The 18,749-nt window shown below is 45.5% G+C and overlaps 1 protein-coding gene across 4 annotated transcripts in view; it reads right to left on the reverse strand.

Moving 5' to 3' along the window:
* Positions 1-18,749, reverse strand: part of SBNO2 (strawberry notch homolog 2) — a 107,736-nt gene that overhangs the window by 20,661 nt on the left and 68,326 nt on the right. For 3 of the 4 annotated variants that reach the window (XM_088149382.1, XM_088149383.1, XM_088149384.1), the window contains 10 exons: positions 17,982-18,099; positions 17,012-17,117; positions 14,152-14,305; positions 12,646-12,822; positions 11,003-11,100; positions 9,362-9,444; positions 6,110-6,322; positions 3,756-3,931; positions 1,479-1,610; positions 591-726 (listed from right to left, as the gene is read on the reverse strand). In XM_088149382.1, coding sequence (XP_088005508.1) covers positions 591-726; positions 1,479-1,610; positions 3,756-3,931; positions 6,110-6,322; positions 9,362-9,444; positions 11,003-11,100; positions 12,646-12,822; positions 14,152-14,305; positions 17,012-17,117; positions 17,982-18,099 — 1,393 coding nt within the window. The remainder of the gene's footprint in view (positions 1-590; positions 727-1,478; positions 1,611-3,755; positions 3,932-6,109; positions 6,323-9,361; positions 9,445-11,002; positions 11,101-12,645; positions 12,823-14,151; positions 14,306-17,011; positions 17,118-17,981; positions 18,100-18,749) is intronic. The other variant, XM_088149385.1, reaches the window with a different exon arrangement.

Below are 18,749 nucleotides of genomic sequence, written 5' to 3' on the forward strand. Positions count from 1 at the left end.
ATTCCTGCATTTGCAGCAACCTTTAGAGTTCACAGCCAGCTTAACTTGCAGTTTTTAATCAGAGCTAACTTAAAATCCCACGTTTTGCACAGAGAAGCCTCTGCCACCCTGCAGAAATTACATGCATCTGGATGATTTCCATAGTTTATTATTGCTTTAGCCCTTTCCAGAGGCAGGAGTAGAAAGCAGCAGTGAATGATGAGGTGTGCGCACAATGTAATAAACAAAAGAGGGAAGAATTAATTCCAAGGGCCAGTAAAAAAGTTTTTAATTGGTCCAATGTGTTTTGGAAAAAAATATTCCTTTTTCAAGGGCAGTGAAACAGAATGAAATGAAAAGCAACAATTGTTGATCCATTTCTGGCACACACACACTGGTTTTCACCAAGCACTGCCTACCATTGCTGCCTGTTCATTAAACAGAAATAGGAAATCCTTTTTCCAAATTTTCCAAATGAAAAAGGAACCAGAATATATTTTTAAGAAGCTAAATTTGACACCCCCTATTTTATTCTGTATTTCTCTTCCACCACCCCCTCCCACTTCTGGGCACTCATACAGGAGACACACGAGCTGACTTGGCAATCTCACCAAACTGCTGTATGGCTCGGTCAGCACTCCAGGGCAATTCCAGCGTCATGTGGACGCGCCGTTTTTGATTCTTTACCCGTCTGTCCGCTTGGAGAGAAATCCCTGAGCTAGAGGCCTCGGAGATTATTGCTACGAGCTAAGAGAGAGGCAGACAGAGAACAGAGTCAATTTTATCGGCTGGATTTTTGAAACACGGCAGCCTCCTTGAACTTTTTGAGCAAGATGGCCCAACCAGCTACATCTGGGTGTGTGTGTGTGAGGTTGAATCATTTGCAAAGAGGATAAGGAGCAACGTTTTCTGCTGCTCAGGCATTAAGGCAGAGCTTCTCAAACTGTGGGATGCTGAGAGCTGGTTGGGAAATGCTGGGGGGTTGAGCCCCCATAATATATCTGGAATGTGGTAGGTTGGGGAAGGCTGGCTGGTGGGGACAAAGGGAACAGGCGCTGCCCATCCGGGAGAAGCAAAGCAGAAAAAGGAAGAAGGGAGCAACGGGCCCAAGGGTGGGAATTCAGTAATGGATCCATGGCTGTGAGTTGGACCTTCCTGACATTCAAACTGTGAGGAGGCTGAGAAAGATTGAGAACAGACATCAAGAATTAATAATCAAGAATCCAGAAAAAGCAGTTGAATCAGTTGGCAGCTTCTCTTACAAATAGCAACTCAGCCCAGGTGGCGAGAAATTTCAAAGTTTCAAATCCGCCTCAATGAATTCACTCTAGAATGTCCTCTGGATGAGCATTCAAGAGAAATCTGTGCTTCCTTGATCTCGCCCAGCCATGGGGAGCTCAAGATAAAAATACAGAGGTCGGCCCTTCCAATGCATATCATGACTCTTGCAAGGTTGGATTCCTTCCTCCCCCAAATTCCTTCCTCCCCACAGCACTCACTTTGTCTCCATTCATGAAACGCTCTTTCTCCTTGAGATTCATGTGGTCAATCGAAAGCCCTTGTTCAGCTCGCGATTCAAACACCACGGAGCCATCAGGACGCCGCACGACTCGCCCCTTCCGCCCAGTCATCTGTCCAGGAAGAAGAAGGGACACGTTGGAAAAGATAAAATGGTCATGTGGATGAGCCCATTTATCAGCTGTATTGATTGTGGAGGTCTGTTATGCGTGGCTGCTCGGCTACTATTTTATGTCATTTATAGCTTTGCTTACTGTTTTTATTTGGTTTCTAATTGTTAGCCACCCAAAGTTATACAGTTGAGATGGGCAACCATATCAATCAATCAATCAATCAAATCTATCTATTAATCATCTATCTTTCTATCTATTTATCTATCTTTGGGAAACACCAAGAGGCAAAATGGAACCCAGGTGATCCTTCCATTGCTAAGCAGTGATTTCTCAAGACTCCTTCATGGAGGACCTGAACCCAAGGACCTCAAGAGAGGCTGCAAGCTGGCTTGGCAAGGCAGATAAGATTGCTAGGGGTTTGGATTTGAATGTCACAAGAATCCCTGGGACCATCAAGCCGAGAAGGTTTTGGAACATGAGCAGGCTAAGTTCTTATGGGACTTTAAGATCCAAACAGACAGGGATCTTGTCTGTAACATGCCTGATATAACAGTTACTGAAAAGAAGAAAGCCTGGTTCATGGATGTTGCTATACTGGGTGATGCTAGGACTGAGGAAAAACAATTACAAAATATTGGGACTTGCAGATCGAAGTTGAACACTTATGGAAAAAGAAATCCAGCATTATACCAATTGTGACTGGAGCCCTTAGAGCAATACCTAAAGGACTCCCTTGATATTTGGAAATTTTGAATTTATTGGACCTGAACACCCTAATTTTAACAAAAAAAAGAAAAGAAAAGAAAACACCCTGCTAGGAACCGCCTATATTCTCAGATGTTACTTTAATAATTCTTAGATTCTTGGTTAGGACTTGACTTATTAGGCTACTACCAGTCTTAGACTGTGAATTTAATTGTAGATTACTACTATTACTACTACTACTAATAATTTATTAAATATATTTCCCACGTGACTCCCAGCAACTCTAGGCAGCATATACATTTAATAAGTTGTTATTATTACAGGCAGTTGCCAAATTAAGAACATCTGACTTACGGACAACTTGTACTTATGAACGGGCTGCCTTTTACTAAAAATGGCGGACAGCCTTCTCCTTCCTGGAGTCGACGAACTGCTGAAGCCGCACAATGTTTTCGTGAACCGCTGAAGCTGTGCGTTTTTAATATACAGCCTATTTTCAGTGGTTCGTGAAAACATTGCGTGGCTTCAGCAGTTCATTGGCTCCAGGAAGGAGAAGGCCGTCCCCCATTTTTAGTAATAGGCAGCCCGTTCATAAGTACGAGTTCCGACTTACATACAAATCTGAGTTAGAGACAGACTTAGGAACGGAACTCGTTCTGAACCTGGGGACTGCCTAGGTATGTAATACTGATGTTTCTCTTTGCCTAGCAGTCTGGAAACCTGCATTGGCCAGGCTTGATCCAAATAGTTGGCTGGCGATTCAGGGCGGCAAACTCTCCCGTGATGCATCCTGGTTCCTCTTGCTCAAGCATTGTGATTTGGGAATGGCTACCCAGAGAGCTTGACTGATCTTCAGAAATAATCTGGAGCTCAGCTTCGTGGGCTTTCTGGGAGAGTCTGACTGCGACCACCCAAACTGGAAAGGCAATTCCGTGAGCTGCCTCCCAGAGGAGGAGTTGCTGCCCCATATTCGGTTGTCAATTGAGACAAACAAGAGGCACCACTAACCTCGTGCCTCCCTCCTACGAAGGAGGGTGCCTGATTTGCCTCAGCATGAGTCTCTGCTCTCTCCTCTTCTCAGTTAATCTTGCTGGGGCAGCTCTGTCAAAAGCTGGAATGGGGGGAATGCTTATCTAAATGGAAAAGAACTTCTCTCTGCAGCAATGCTAATACTGTGACAGCTCTTATGTCTTTATAAATCAAAGGTACAGGCCAGTGTTTCTCAACCTTGGCCACTTGAAGATGTGTGGACTTCGACTCCCAGAATTCCCCAGCCAGCATAGCTGGCTGGGGAATTCTGGGAGTCGAAGTCCACACATCTTCAAGTGGCCAAGGTTGAGAGACACTGGTATAGGCCATCCAACTTTTAATCGACTCTAGGAGGCACAAGATAAAACCCTTTTGCAAAGTTTCCCCTTTCTCTTGCCCCTCATGTTTTACCTCAGCCACATATTCCGGGCCTCCAAAGTGATCAATCAGTTCATCTAAGGTGTTAAGAGGTAGTTCTTTGCCCAAGGCCCTCACTTTAGATAGCAGCTCCTGCTTCATGCTCTCCACATATTCCAGAGTTCCTGATCCATTCATCTCCTTTTGGGGGTTGAGCCAATATGCGCCGCCTGTAAAGAGGATGAGAAAGAGATCATAGCTCTTATCTTTTTTCTTTTTCTTTTTGGAGGAAGGAAAACAGGAAGGCAGAACAGGGTAAAGGCAGCCCTGTAGCTTGTGTTGGTTTTAAGATTCTGGAGATCTTTTTTTTCTCCCAGGTTTTTTTTTTGTTTCAAGATTCTGGAGACACTCAATTTTTTTCCTCCCAGGTATTCAAAGCCCAATGCTACAGATGTTTTCAATTCACATTTGCCTCACAAAAACGTTGCGTGCATGGCCAAGCAGCAACTCAATTCCCAGCAGAGTTGTCATCCCAATTATTCCTGGGAAAGCACACGGGATGGGGCAGAGGGCCCATCTCCTGTCTCTGCCTCCCCCCTCATCTCAGCACATGTGGGTTCTACACTACTGTCCCTGATCCCCCCCCACTGCAAGGAGACAGTTTCAACTGCTTACATCAAACTTCATCCCTCCCCGCTGCTTTTATAAAACCACATTCTAGTCCACTTGCCTGCAGAAAAGTACTCTACTCCTTCTTGTTCTTCCCAAGGACAGCCAAATTAAGGGACTATGGATTACATTTGACAGGGTAAAAGCACTATTTCTAAATCGCCCAGCCTTCCTTTGGTTTTACGCTAGTCATTAGAAGTATCAAGGAAAATGCATTCTTCACCGGGAAGGATAGAAAAAAGAATTTCCCAAGTGAAAATGTGCCACCTGGACTTTTCATAAGCCTGGAGCGCTTGCCAGACTTGAAACATTTGCCCCTGAACTGCCAAGTAAAAGAAAATCGTATCTGCAACGTTTTGGCAGTCAGGTAGTCTTGGCTATTAATTTGTTTTCTTTATACCTGAATCGTTGAGTTAAGATACATATAATGGGCCTGGAGCTGAAAAGGTTTTTAAGCCCTGCCAATTTAGGTTACAATTTGTTTCTTTAAAAACAGCTCCCTGAAATCAATGGCAACTCCCTTTGACTCAGTTTGTAAATACAGATATAGATATATCGATAAATGTTGCAGTGCTAAGTTGTTATTGAATTCTGAGTTGCAGGAAGGGCATTTTGCAAAACATTGCATTGCTTCCTGATCAGGCAAACCGGCAGACCTTGTCTCAAGGTGATCAAATATCATCCTCTCTTAGGCTTACGTGGTCACCAAACCAGAGACACTCAAGGTAGCTTACGTTAAAAAAAAACTCAATAAAGAACAGACAATCAAAATCCAGAAACTAGAAAAAATTAAATGAGCTAAGGATAGAGAAGCACCATTCACCACTGCGGGTGGCGGGGGCAGAATCACAAAATGCTGAGGCTCCTTGCCTGGGTGAAAAACCAGTTCTGAATGCTTTCCTAGGCAGATCTCTTAAGTGATAAATGGGCTGCTCAAGGATACATATCCAGGATTTGGTAACCTTATTCCTTTTCTCCAAACAATAAATTTGACTCATGAGACTCTGGGAGAATACAGCTTCCTTGAGTGTGAGCAACCGCAGGTGAGGTTGGTATCTCATAATAAATAGCAACAAAATAGGAAAAGGCTGAGTGAAGATGGCCTTTTTAAGCAGAGGAAAACCAGCCACCTATCAAGGAGGGTAGCGCTCCTAGTTTCCTTGTCGGAAGCACAGGGTTGGTCTAGGTCAGGGTTCCCCAGAGTAGTCAATATCGATCCCCAAGGGTCAATAGGACTATCCAAGGAGTCAATAAATGGCTGAGGCTCAGTAAGTGGTTGATAAATGATGGCAGGTCAGTTGGGGTCAATTCATCTTTTGGGGTCTCTGTAGAGTTCCACGCCAGTCCCTAGTCCTGAAGATGAGGGGGCTAGCAGCAAGATAGTGTGACCCAGGATGTATGGTCAGCTGCCAGCAAGAGCGGCCTTGACTTGTCTTTATTATTATTGTTATTATTTGTAATACTGTTAGTTAAAGTAGTATTTATTAAGTTATTTTCATATAATAAATGTTTGCGGGGGTCGATGAACCATCTGAAACTTCATGAAAGGGTCAATCAGCTGAAGAATTTGGGGACCCCTGGCGTAGATGACCTTTCAGATCCTTCCAAATTCCTCATTCTACAACTGTCACCATTCACACGTGCAACCGGTGAATAATAATTCTGCCTGCCACGGAGGAGAGTTTCCACAGATGTTTTTGGCTGGCCAGGAGGACAGGGATAATCCGAACAGGGCTTACTTTGATCCTCACACATAACGCCATTGATGGGTTTGTATCTGATTGCAGGATCCTCCGTTTCAAAGAGGGATTCTGGGGAGGAATTGAAATCACTCTCCAGCCCCGGCTCAGAATCGGAGCTGCTGTCAGAGCTGATCTTGATGATGCTGCTGCTGCTGGTGGGGTCGTAGGTGGCTCTCACCACCTTGTTAATGCCACGGACTCTCTGCTTCCCTGGAGAAACACAGGAAGGAAGACGCATTGGAAGAGCAATTAACCTTAGATCAGTGTTTCCCAGCCTTGGCCACTTTAAGATGCGTGGACTTCAACTCCCAGAATTCCCCAGCCAGTATGGCTAGCTGGGGAATTCTGGGAGTTGAAGTCCACACATCTTAAAGTGGCCAAGGCTGGGAAACACTGCCCTAGACAGATGCACAAGAAGGAGGGTGCAACAGCAGAATCTGCAAGGCTTAGCGGCTGAGATGATAAAACCTGGGCTTTGGCTACATCACCTTGGGCAGGAAGAGGTCGCGTCAAATACACGAAGCCTCCATACAAAAGTTCAATGATTGAAGAGAGAAAGCTAGGAGGTCAGAAGGAAGGATTCTAAGCTACGTTTCACCCTAAGGTGCTAGTTTTTGACGTGCAAAGAGCTCTTTCCTCTTTCTTATAGTTATGCCTTTATTTTAATGCTGCTTCTTCGTTCTCAACAGCATCTTGTCACTGTGTACATCAGAATTACAGAGAGTCCTCATTTACCAACCACAACTGGGACTGGCAACTCCATCACTAAGCGATGTGGTTATAAAGGGAAATATCACGTGACTGCGCCCAACTTACATCAGTTCTGGCTGCAGTCATTAAACGAGACATCACGTGACCGCAAATTGCGACTTCCTGCCAGTTTCCCCATTGACTTTGCTTGTTGGAAGCTGGCGGTGAAGGTCACAAATGGGAACTACATGACCACGGGGATGCTGTGACAGCCGTAAGTTCAAGAACCAGTCATAAACCTACTTTTTCAGGGCATGTAACTTCAAATGGTCACTGAATGAGGCAGTTGGTAAGCGAGGACTACCTGCATAATTAACTGCATAAGCAGCTGATAGGTGGAACAGCACAGCCCAAGCACGGGTTGATTCTCTCATTGACAACTAGGGTTCAGATGGGGAGACACTTGAAAGGGGGGGAGGGGAGAAAGCTTCCACTTATTGCTATAGGCTGAATGGAGTTTTTTCCTGTCTTCTTTGCAGAACACCCAAGGAAAGTTAAAGATGTCCACAGCAAAAAAATCAATAATGGAACATTCAGGATCGTGCACCCAACCAGTAATGATTTTCAGCCACTCATGTGGGGCAATGACAGAAGAAGGGGGACCAAGAGGCTGGGCACCATAGATGTCCTTGGACCCACCTCCTGGGGCTGCAGTGCAACAGGGCAGGGGAGTTAATCCCAGAGGCGATCCCATGCATGTAAACCAAACTCATACTGTTTCCTATTTGCCACACTGTTTGCCATGGTTTGAGTTTTAACTCCCGACCTATGAGTGTCGGATACAAGCCACAATGATGTCCTTGTGCAAATGGCACTAAGGATGCCCTCTGCATTGTGATGCTCATGATGTCACCTGCTCAGGATCGCTCATGCTCCAACCCTCACTGTCATCTGCAATTTACCAAGGAACCAGGAACCAGTATGGGAAGATCTGTAATTGAGGGAACACCCATTAAAGCCCCCTGCTCCATGCACTTCTCCTAATGAAGTACCCACACCGAACTATGTATATTGGTTAAGAAATCACTGTACTGAAGTAAATGTATTTACTTCAATACATAAATGTATTCCCGATTCAAGCTGAGCCAGAAGGGTTCCCAGTTGTGTCAAATCTACAAATCCGGAACACTCTTCCTCCTGTAAGGGGCAGAGGTGTGGAACCTGAGGCCCAGGAGATGCTGGCAGCCCCTGTCTATCTTGAGTGGGGCCCCTGAGACCCTTCAAAAGATGTCACTAAATTGCAATTTTTAATATCCTAATAGAAAGTCTCCTTTGAGCCAAGTTCAACTGCTGGTGACTTCATGAGCATATACTGTTTTTAAGTAACAGTTCATAAGTGGATAACAACCTTCAGTTTCCTAGTGGTCTCCCATCCGAGGACTATCCAGGCTTGACCGTGCTTAGCTTTTCTAGATTTGTCAAGGTTAGCTAGGTGCTGCTGTCTAGCTGGAGAATCAGAGTCGCTATTCAGTTAATAAATTTCAATATATATCTTGGTATTGGCTATTTTTGAGGGGGGGCGTTATTTGGAGATGAAGAACAGGCTCCTGCCAAAAAATGTTGCACACCCCTGCCTTGGGAGCTCTAAGCTCAGGCAAGATGATGATGTGATGACAGTGATTAAATAAAAGAAATAACTTTCGTAGGAGAAGGGTGGGAAACCAGCGACTTTCCAGTTGTTGCTGAATGAAGACCCCCAACATGCCCAACCACTGTGGCCAATGGTGAGAGATGCTGGGAGCTGTAGTTCAGAAACTGTGATGGAATGGAATTACGAAGGCCAAGCTCAGGCAGATAAACATTTTCTTAGCTCCCCAGGAGAGCGTGGGAGGAACAAGAGGATGAGACTGGCACCGCCCTGAGGAATTCACACTGTTGTGGCTGGAGGACTTTGGGAACTGGGGTTTCAGTCTGGGAAGATTGATGTCAGGCCTAGCCCAAGGAACTCCAAGAGACAATGCCAATTCAGTCCAGCTATGTTTATTAGCTACAACCTCTAGCAAGAATCTTCCCAGACTGAAACCCCATCTCCCAAGTCAGCCAGACACAACAGTGTGAATTCCTCAGGGAGGTGCCAGTCTCATCCTCTTGTTCCTCCCACGCTCCTCCGGCGAGCTAAGAAAATGTTTATCTGCCTGAGCTTGGCCTTCATAATTCCATTCCATCACAGAAACTTTGGGAACACCACAGGTTCCTCACCCCGGGTTTAGGAGGAAGGGAAAGTAAAGGCCGGGGTCAGACAGGAAGATGCACCAGAAAATCTATGACCGTGAAAGGCACTGCGTACCTAGAACGAGTCCCTGCCGCAAATGAAGAGAACGAAGCAGCTAAAGGAAAAACAATGACAAGAAAAGCAGCTCGGAAGAGCAAAATGGAGGAATGGGAAACTGGGGACAGGATGAGCAAGGAGAGAACAGGACACAAACTGCAGGTGCACCGTGGAAGATCTGGGACACCAGGTTTTTTTGGGGGGGGGAGTGAGGATAAGAAGGATCTTACGTTTTCTTTTAATGCCACTTCCTCTTTCTCTTTTTCCTTTTGTTGAAGGAAAGTGCTTCTGAATTAGTGAAAGGAAGACGCCTCTGAAAGTTAAGATGGGATATTTTATTCTAGCTGCCAGGACACCAAACTGCTTACTTTAAAAAGAAAAAAAAAAGGCACAGAGGAAAAAAACAAAACAAAAGCAGAACAATCTAAAGTGGAGCAGCACTGCAGAGCAGAGATGAGTTTTTCGGTTTTGCAAAAACGTCAAGCGTCTTGAACTTCAGCTGGTTTAGCTGCACTGAAATTGGTAGCGCTCATTTTTCCAACTGTATGCGTTTCTGTTTGCAAGGCTGCCTAACATATATAGGCTTTCCTGAAAATAATTTGGACGTTATTTTCACAAACGTAGGTAGGTCCTTACAGACCTTCCCAATTGTAATGGTAATTGTTGCACTGCCAGGAACATTAATGAACAACATTAATAACTCAGAAAACTGAATGCTAAATGGATGTAATTTTCCACTGGGGCAGGGGTTAAAAATATAAAATAGGTTTGCATTCAAATGCAAGCTCAACAAATATTTTCGTGCTCTAGAGCAGTGTTTCTCAACCTTGGCCACTTTAAGATCGGTGGACTCCAACTCCCAGAATTCCCCAGCCAGCATGGCTGGCTGGGGAATTCTGGGAGTTGAAGTCCACCCATCTTAAAGTGGCCAAGGTTGAGAAACACTGCTCTTGGCAGACCAGATAATGCACTGTTGGCTTGGCAGCTATTGGCTCAATTCCTGTGATGTCAGAGAATGTTTAGACATGCCATCATATCAGTGCTAAGCCAACCAAAAATGGTACTTTCGATGGGAAAAGGTACAGAGGAGCCCCGGAAGGGGTCCTATTGAGGCAGGAAGGGTTTGGGGGGTGGAAGCCATATGCGGAGCCTTCCACAAGCAGGCAACTGACGAGAAGGACGGATAATTCCATATACTTTTTCAAAACAAAGCTGGGCAAACCTGATGCTTTTGTCCTTCTTGTTTACCTACAGACAGGACAGTCTTCACAAGACTAGGTAGGATAGGACCGAACAATACAAGGTGGAGGGGGAAAAGATGGCTGTGGAGGGGTGGGCTCAGTGTTGATGGCAGAGCTTTGGGGGGGATGCACCTGAGACGTCTCCCATCTTCTCCCCCACCTCCACAGATGCATGCTAGCTCATGGAAAAAGCAATGAGCACACACACTCAGATGGCCCCAAAAAAAAAAAAAAAACCAAACCAAGGTGGCTATGGGAATGGCCTGGGATGAGCTTAGTGGCTTGTTTCAGACAGAGGGTGCAGATGAAGTTGAGAACCTCTAGGCAGTCAGTGGGTTACATTTCTGTATGGCCCCAATAAAGGATTAAAAGGAAGGGCAGCTCCTTTGAGAGTGCCAATGACATAAAGGATGCCCTGGGTTTCTTAAAGGCTGCAGTGGGAACGACCACATCAAGGGCAAAGTCCCAAACCACCTGCCTTTATCAGAATGCAGCAAACCAGCCTTCTTCCAAGTCCTCTCCATGCTCCCTGGAGAATTCTAGGAATTGTAGCCCCAACATCTTGGGCAGGGGTTGTGCTAGAGTTTACAAAACATGCCCCCTCCCTCGGGGACCCCATGGAAAACTCACTCGGCTGCCGAAACAAAGCAGTTCAGGTGCCCCTCGTTCTCGTCCAGAACCTCCCGGGTGCGGGCCTCCCCCGTCGACTGCAAACCGATCACCACACACTGTGGAAGGCAAGCCAGGCAGAAATGAGACCAAAGATGGGAAGCACGTGCAAAAGAACAAAAATCGAGCTGTGTAGTAGCCTGGCTGGTAAAACACACGAACTGAAAGTGATGATGATGATGATGATGATGATGGGGAAGAGGAAGAGGAAGAACGGTCACTTAGTGGCTGGGGAATTCTGGGCGTTGAAGTCCACACATCTTCAAGTTTCCAAGTTTGAAAAACACTGGTCTATGTGGTGTAAAAATGCATAACTTGCCCAGATGTTGTTACCTAGTTGGGTAATGAAACATCTGCAAGCAAACAGCCAAGTTCAAAGAGCACCAAGAACTCCACAAAAATGCATCTTTGGGGACAAAAGACAGCACGAGTTTCCCCCAGCAGCTGTTCTCTGATCCTTTTTCCTGCGGCTGCCCCAGACAAAAGCAAGGACTTTTGTATGCAGAATACAAGGACATCATGGGACTATTGCAGTGATTCACTGTTTAGAGGTAAGAATATCCTGCAAGCAGCTTCCAAATTAAATCTTTACAAAAGTCCAGTAACAATATCCAACAAATCAAACAAGGAGGGAATGGGATGGCTAAAATACAGCTAAGAACCAAGAGCAGCTCAGTAAAACTGGTCGTTTGAAAAAGTAAGAGAAAAGAAGCAAGTTTTTCACATTAAACAAATGGGCAATGATAATAAAATGCGCAGCACCAGTACTGATATGCCTGTAGATGCTCTTCCACTGGCATTAGTGTCATACATAGCACATTCAGTATCCTTACACTCTTTGATTGATTGATATGTGCTATGAAGTCAGTGTCAGCTCTTAGTGATCACACAGACTTTCTCCAGGAGGATCTGTCCCTAACCCGGCCTTTCAGGTCTCCCAACAGGTCACCCATCACCTCTGTAACAGAGTCCCTCCACCTTGCTGCTGGTCATCCTCTTCTTTTCTTTCATTCCGCCTTTGCCAGCATTACAGAATTCTCCAGAGAGCTGGGTCTTTGCATCATGTGTCTGAAGTAGGACAATTTGAGCCTGGTCCATTTGTGCCCCCTTCAGAGAGAACTCTGGGTTTATTTGTTCAATAATATCGAAAATACACTCTTAGGAATTAGCAACTTCAGTTTAAATGGAAGTGGAGATTTTCAGTCCTCTAAATCTTTTCCACAGCCATGCCATCCTGTTCCTTCAACAAGAAAACCAAGGATGGAGGTAAGTCAACCTTTCCACACTCCTTCAGATGAGAAAACGGAACACAGTCATAGATGCTGAATGGCCAGCTCTCCCACCACCAGCTTATCCTCACAAAAGCGGCTTGCGTTTCTCCTGGGGTAGCCCCAGACCTTGCTGTTCCTTTGAGTTACTTATTTTATTTATAAGCCACCACGCTCCACACAGACCAATGGCAGTGTATGGTACAAAAACCACAAATTATGATAACAGAATAAACCTGAAATAATAATCCTTAGGACTGTCAGCACCTTTCACGAATTATTAGAGGCACAAATAATTGTAATGACAGACTTTAAATAAGTGCGCTTCTTCCTCACCTTGTCCTTACTGAGCACCTCCTTGGCCAGTTCCACCAGACGCCGGACTTTTGCAGCAATGCAGAGGTACTTGAAGAAGCGCTGGTGAGCGCCCCAGAACTGTCCCCACAGAGACTTCCGAGACTCCAGGCCAATGTGGTCTGCAGCTTTTTGGAAAACCACCAGAGCTTCTGCCCACTGCCAACAGGAGAAAAGGAGTGTTTTATTTAGCAGTAACAGTAGGACTATTAGTACTTTCTTTGGTGTGAGGTATATACAACCCTGTGAGAGAGCTTGGGCTGAGATAAGGATTGGCCCAAAGTCAGCCAATGAGCTTCTGGGGCTGAGGGGGGACTAGAACCCTGGTCTTCCCACTCCTAGTCCAGCCCTTCCCACTATACCTGATTGGCTCTTGGGCTGAGAGGGAGGGACTGGCCCAAAGTTCCTCAAGGAGCTTCGGTGGCTAAGGGGGGACCTGGACCCAGGTCTCCCTGCTCCTTGTCTAACCACTATACCACACTGTCCCAAAACCCCAAGTAGGGACCCAAGAGATGTTGAGGGGATCCATTCCCTGGGCTCTCAGAGAAGATCTCCTCTTCCAAGCCAGCTAGGGCAGCAGCTTTGCAACTTGTAGCAAGACAGAGGATTTCAAGAAAGGAGAAAAGAGGAAAAAACAGTCCTCTGCAAATGCTCAAGGGGAAACAGGAAAAGAAGCAAGGCCAGAGGCTTTGAGCAACCGTATGACCCAGAGCAGCATTGCCAGAATGCTCTGCACTGTATAGAGTGAGCTGCTGAAAAACTACAATATGTCTCAAGTATCTTTGCAGGGAAATAGGAAGATACAGTAATTCTGACTCTGAAGTCATCCAGTTTGCCTACAGCTTAAACTACAACATCACGCAACCCAACCCAGCCCCACCACTTCGAGCAGCAGGAGGGGAAAGTCCCTTTTGTGCCCGAGAACCAGGAAGACACTGCCTGGCAAAGTAAAGAGCTGGGATATGGGTGGCGAACCTGTAGCCACCTGGATTTTGTAGAACTACAACTCCCAGCATCCCCAATTACTGACCACGTTGGCTGCATTGTTGGTTGTCGTCGTTTACCAATACCTAGGTTCCTCTATCCCTGGGCTAGATGGAGAAGTCTGACTTGGCAGAAGTCAGATGTTTATGTTTGGGACTGATTATGCGCCTTCAAGTCATTTTCGACTCCTAGTAACCGCACAGATATATTTTCTCCATGTCGATCTATCCCTAACCTGTTCTTTCAAGTCTCCCAATGGTACCCTTTGCCACATAACCGAGTCCATCCCAATTGTTGCTGGGTGTCCTCTCCTTTGCTTTCCTTCCACTTTTCCCAGCATTATGGACTTTTCCAGAGAGCTGGGTCCTTGCAAATTTCATTCAATTTCTGTTTTACCCTACATAAATCAGCCCATCCCATGTCAACTGCATGGACCATAGATGGCAGGTGGCTCAAACAAGTGAGTCCAACTATACCGGAGAGCCAAAATGCACAAAAGCTTACCAGCTTGGCTGCCTTGTTGTACACATGCTTATATGCTGCATCCAATGGGATTTCTTCTATCCTGAAAGTGACTCCAGAAAAGCTCAGTTGCCGGGCAATGTACATCCCATTCACTTTCATATCCATAGCGACAATTTCCATAGCCCCAACGCCTCTGTGGAGGAGGACCAGAGATACAGTTGACCTTTGGAACTGCAGTTTTTTTCCATCACCACAACAAGACATTCATTTCATTTCATTTCATTTCATTTCATTTCATTTCATTTCATTTCATTTCCAAGTATTTATAAGTCTTTTTTTTCTATAAGAAGTTAATCAAACTGGCATAAACAGTACAAGCAGTCTTGAGAAAGAAAGTGATATCAATGTTAGAAAAATACATCGCTCAGTGTGTTGGGAAAAAAAAACCTTGCACCTTTCAAAGGCCAAACAAACCAGTCAAACAGATCAAGCAAAGGTAAGGCCACACAAACATCTGTAACAGCTTTTGCAGCCTGATAAAATGTGGGTGGAGATAGGCAGAAAGTCGAAAAAGCCTCCTCCTTAGCTGCTGCAGGTTGAAAAGACAGCGTGGGTCAGTTTTAGCATTCAAATACTATTCTTTATCAGTAAAGGAGGGAGCTTGTAACCAGAAAGATTTGGAGAACGAGGTAAGTGTGGAATGATGCCACCTTAGGACATAGAATCAGTGTTAGAAGGGACCTAAGAAGTCATCAAATCCAACTCCCTAAACACTACACCAGTGTTGTCCAAACTTGGCCACTTTAAGATGAGTGGACTTCAACTCCCAAAATTCCCCAGCCAGCATGGGCTTAAAGTGGCCATTTTTGGACAACACTGCACTATACCATCCCCAACGGATTATTGTCCAGCCTCTGCTTGAAAACCTCCAGGGATGGGGAAGAAGCCACTCCATGCAGTAACTCGACCCACTGACTGTCAGCATTTCTTGTCGTGAACTTCCTCCTAGTGTCTCACCTGTATCCATATCCTTGAAGTTTCCTCCCGGGGGTTCTAGTCTTCCCCTCTGGAGCAAGTCCAAACCCTCTACAATGTGGCTGCCCTTCAGACATTTGAAGGCAGCTAACATGTTCCCTCTCAACCTTCTCTTCTACAAGCTAAACATATCCAGGTCTTTTCACCCTTCCTGGTAGGACTTGGTTTCCAGTCCTTTCACCATCTTGGCAGCCCTTCTCTGGACTTGCTCCGGTTTATCAATGTCCTTTTTAAACTGGAGTGATTCAGGCCTAGCCCAAGGAAATCCAGGAGACCATACAGAAATTATCCAGCAAGGTTTATTAGCTACAACCCATTTACAAGAATCTTCCCAGACTGAAGCCCAGTTCCCAGGCTCAGTCAGTTCACACCGATGGGATTTCTTAGGGAGGTGCCAATTTCCTCCGCTTATCTCTTCCTCGCTCCTCTGGAGATGAGAGCACATTCTTTACTCCCCTCCCACCATTCCAGTCCATTACAGGTGTACAGAACTGAACGCAATACTCCCAGAGAGGCCTGACTAAGGCAGAGTACAGCAGGATAATTATTTCCCATGATCAGGACTCTCCTCTCCTCTTGATGCTCCTCAAGTTGCTGTGGGCCTTCTTTGCAGACAGAAAGTCCCAGGTTCAACTCTAGGCATCTCCAATTAAATCAAAACGTTATAAGAAATATTTTTTTTGCTGCCAGGAATCCAAAATATGGGGATACAGCTGGACTGCACAACTTTGTTTTGGATGCTCCAAAAAATCGATGGGGCAAGGAGAAACACTGAATTGGATTTGATTGAAATGTCAATAAAATTAAACGCAGCTACTTAAAGAGAAGCTTCCCCAACATTACAGTGCAAGGACAACTTTTGGAGAAATGCTAGGAGCCTCACTCACAGCTCTGGAGGAAAGGTAGGGGGGCTGGCTGCTCATTGCCTGGGGCCCCTTGGAGGGACAACAAGCAATGCTCCTCAAAAGAAGGCAACTTCTGATGCTTCTGACAACTGCATCGAGAGGCAGCCTGAAATCTTACAGGAAGGGAAAATGCTGCGGGCACCCTGTCCTAAGGCCTTGAGATAGGAAGAGGCAAAAAATAGGACACCGGGAAAGATGGCTAATAATTTAGAGGCGAGAGAGAAGATTCAGAAAGATCTGGACAGGGCAGGCTTAAGGCATGGGCTGAAATAGGATGGAATTTAACAGGGAGAAATGTAAAGTTCTGCATCTGGGGAGGAGAAATGAAAAGCATAAGAATTAGATGGGGAGATGTGGCTTGGCAGGTCCTTATCAACTGCAGATTAAACATGAATCAGCAGTGCAATGCAGCTTTTAAAAAGGCAAATTCTATCACAAAATCCAGATCATGGCAAGTAATTTTTTGACTCTGTCCTAGTCAGATCCAACTCGGAATACTGTGTCCATTCTGGGTTCCAGGGTTCAAAAAGGACAGTGACCAATCAGAGCAGGTTTAGAAGAGGGCTACCAAGATGGTGAAGAGTCTGGAAACCAAGTCTATATGGTATGGTTAAAAGGCTTGGGTACATTTAGCCTAGATAGAGCACTCTTCAAATATCTAAAGAATTGTCTCATGGAAGATGTAGTGGATTTATTCTTGTTGCCCCAGAGGGCAGGACCAGAATCAGTGGATTAAAACTACAAAGAAGGAGATTCAGGCCAAACGTCAGGAGGAACTGTTGGCCAGTGGAACAGGCTGCCCCGTGAACCAGGGAGTTCTCCTTCACTAGAGGTCTTGAAACAGAGGAGGGATGGTCGTCTGCCAGAGATACCCCAGGAGATCCTGCACTGAACAGGAGATTGAACAAGATGACTCCCTTCCAACTCTGGGGTTCTGTGAAAATCAGATGGAACTTTACCTCTTTTCAATGGCATGGAGGAACTCTTCAAAGGACCGAAAAGGAGTCCCTTCTCCCCATATCCCCAGCCGACTCATGTAAATCATATTCTTTGGCTCGGAGGCACCTGCCAAAGAAGAAGACACTCCAGTGAGTTTGATTAGAGAAGGAATTGTTCGATGCATGGTTTCAGTGGATCGATCTATCTATCTATCTATCTATCTATCTATCTATCTATCTATCTATCTATCTATCTATCCATCCATCCATCCATCCATCCATCCATCCATCCATCCATCCATCCCCACCTGTCTATGGCTTGTCTATGTCTACCTACTTCTCCCTCTCCCCTTCCATCTTTCTCTCTCTCTTTCCCCCTCCCTCCCAGTATTGTTCAATCTCAGCAACTTTAAGATGTCTGGACTTCAATTCCCAGAATTCTGATCTATTCTACCTTTCTACCTACTCCCATGCTGGCTGGGGAATTCTGGGAGTTGAAGTCCACAAAACGTTGCTGATATTGAGAAACACTGCTCTATTCTATCTATTCCATTTCTCTACTTACTCCCTCCTAACTTCAGGATATATCTGGTGTCCATTTTCCATTCTCCTACCCATCTTTGTCTTTTCACCATTTTTAGAGCCAACCCCCACATGACCAGAGATAGGGAAATGTCTCCCACTTTCTGGGAAGTCTAAAGACAACAGCCTTTGTTCCCCAGAAACTGATGTTCAGAGCTAGCCTGGCTACAAGAAGCTGGAAAAAGATGTGTTATACAGGAAGCTCATCTGAAAGCAAAATACTGGATGAGGCTAGTCTTATCCAGCTGGGGTCCTGTCGCCCTGGTAGTTAGGAATGGAGTTTCGATGTCCAGAAATAGTCTATCCCCAAGAGACAATGCATCCTGATTTGGAGCTCACCAGAGAGAGGATGCTGTGCCCAACAGACTTCTCCCTGCTTATGTGCTCGAAGCACATGCCCAACCCTCACCTGTGGCACTGGCGTAGACAACCCTTGCATGAGGCAGCTTGTTCTGCAGGTCCAATACTGCTTTGCCCATCTTGGTAGAGCTGGCATTTTTGGCTTTGTGGCATTCATCAAACACAATCTGAAAGCGGAGGGCTTGTTAAGGAGAGGACAATTGAAGAAGTGGGAGGGATCCTGGCAGGCAGAGGGCTGTATGTATGGCAAAAGAAAACAGAAGTTCTGAAGGATCTTGAGAGGGCAGTAAATCAGGGCCATGGGCGGGTCTGCAGGGGGTGGTCAAAAGAGTCAAGATGGCAGCCACAACAGTACAGTCGAAGATCTCCCATTTTTTATATATAATGGAATAGCCCTATTTGAGTTGGGGAGGGAGGAAAATGTCCCCAGTTGCAGGGCTTAAGGAAAAGTTAAAGCAATCAATCAATCAATCCAACAATTAAACTTGGAAACAAGAACACAAAGGGAACAAATCTCAAATGGCTTTCTTTCCACCTCACCCACTCACACTTCCAATTCTCTTCTCCCTCTCTCTCCGTCTGGAGGAGAGATAGAGTTGTATGTCATGCAAACCTGGATTGTTTTAACTACGGTTTGCTGAGCAAGCCACAATGGCCTGCTTTGCACAAGATGCTAAGTCAAAAATTGTGATTTAGAGCAGGGTTCCTCAACCTTGGCAACTTTAAGATGGGTGGACTTCAACTCCCAGAATTCCCCAGCCAGCATGCCCCATGCTGGCTGCGGAATTCTGGGAGTTGAAGTCCACCCATCTAAAAG

This window comes from Python bivittatus, unplaced genomic scaffold (assembly GCF_059951505.1).
Source record: "Python bivittatus isolate LINGU-HERP-01145 unplaced genomic scaffold, Pbiv_v1 ctg000580_np1212, whole genome shotgun sequence".
Taxonomy (NCBI): Eukaryota; Metazoa; Chordata; class Lepidosauria; order Squamata; family Pythonidae; genus Python; species Python bivittatus.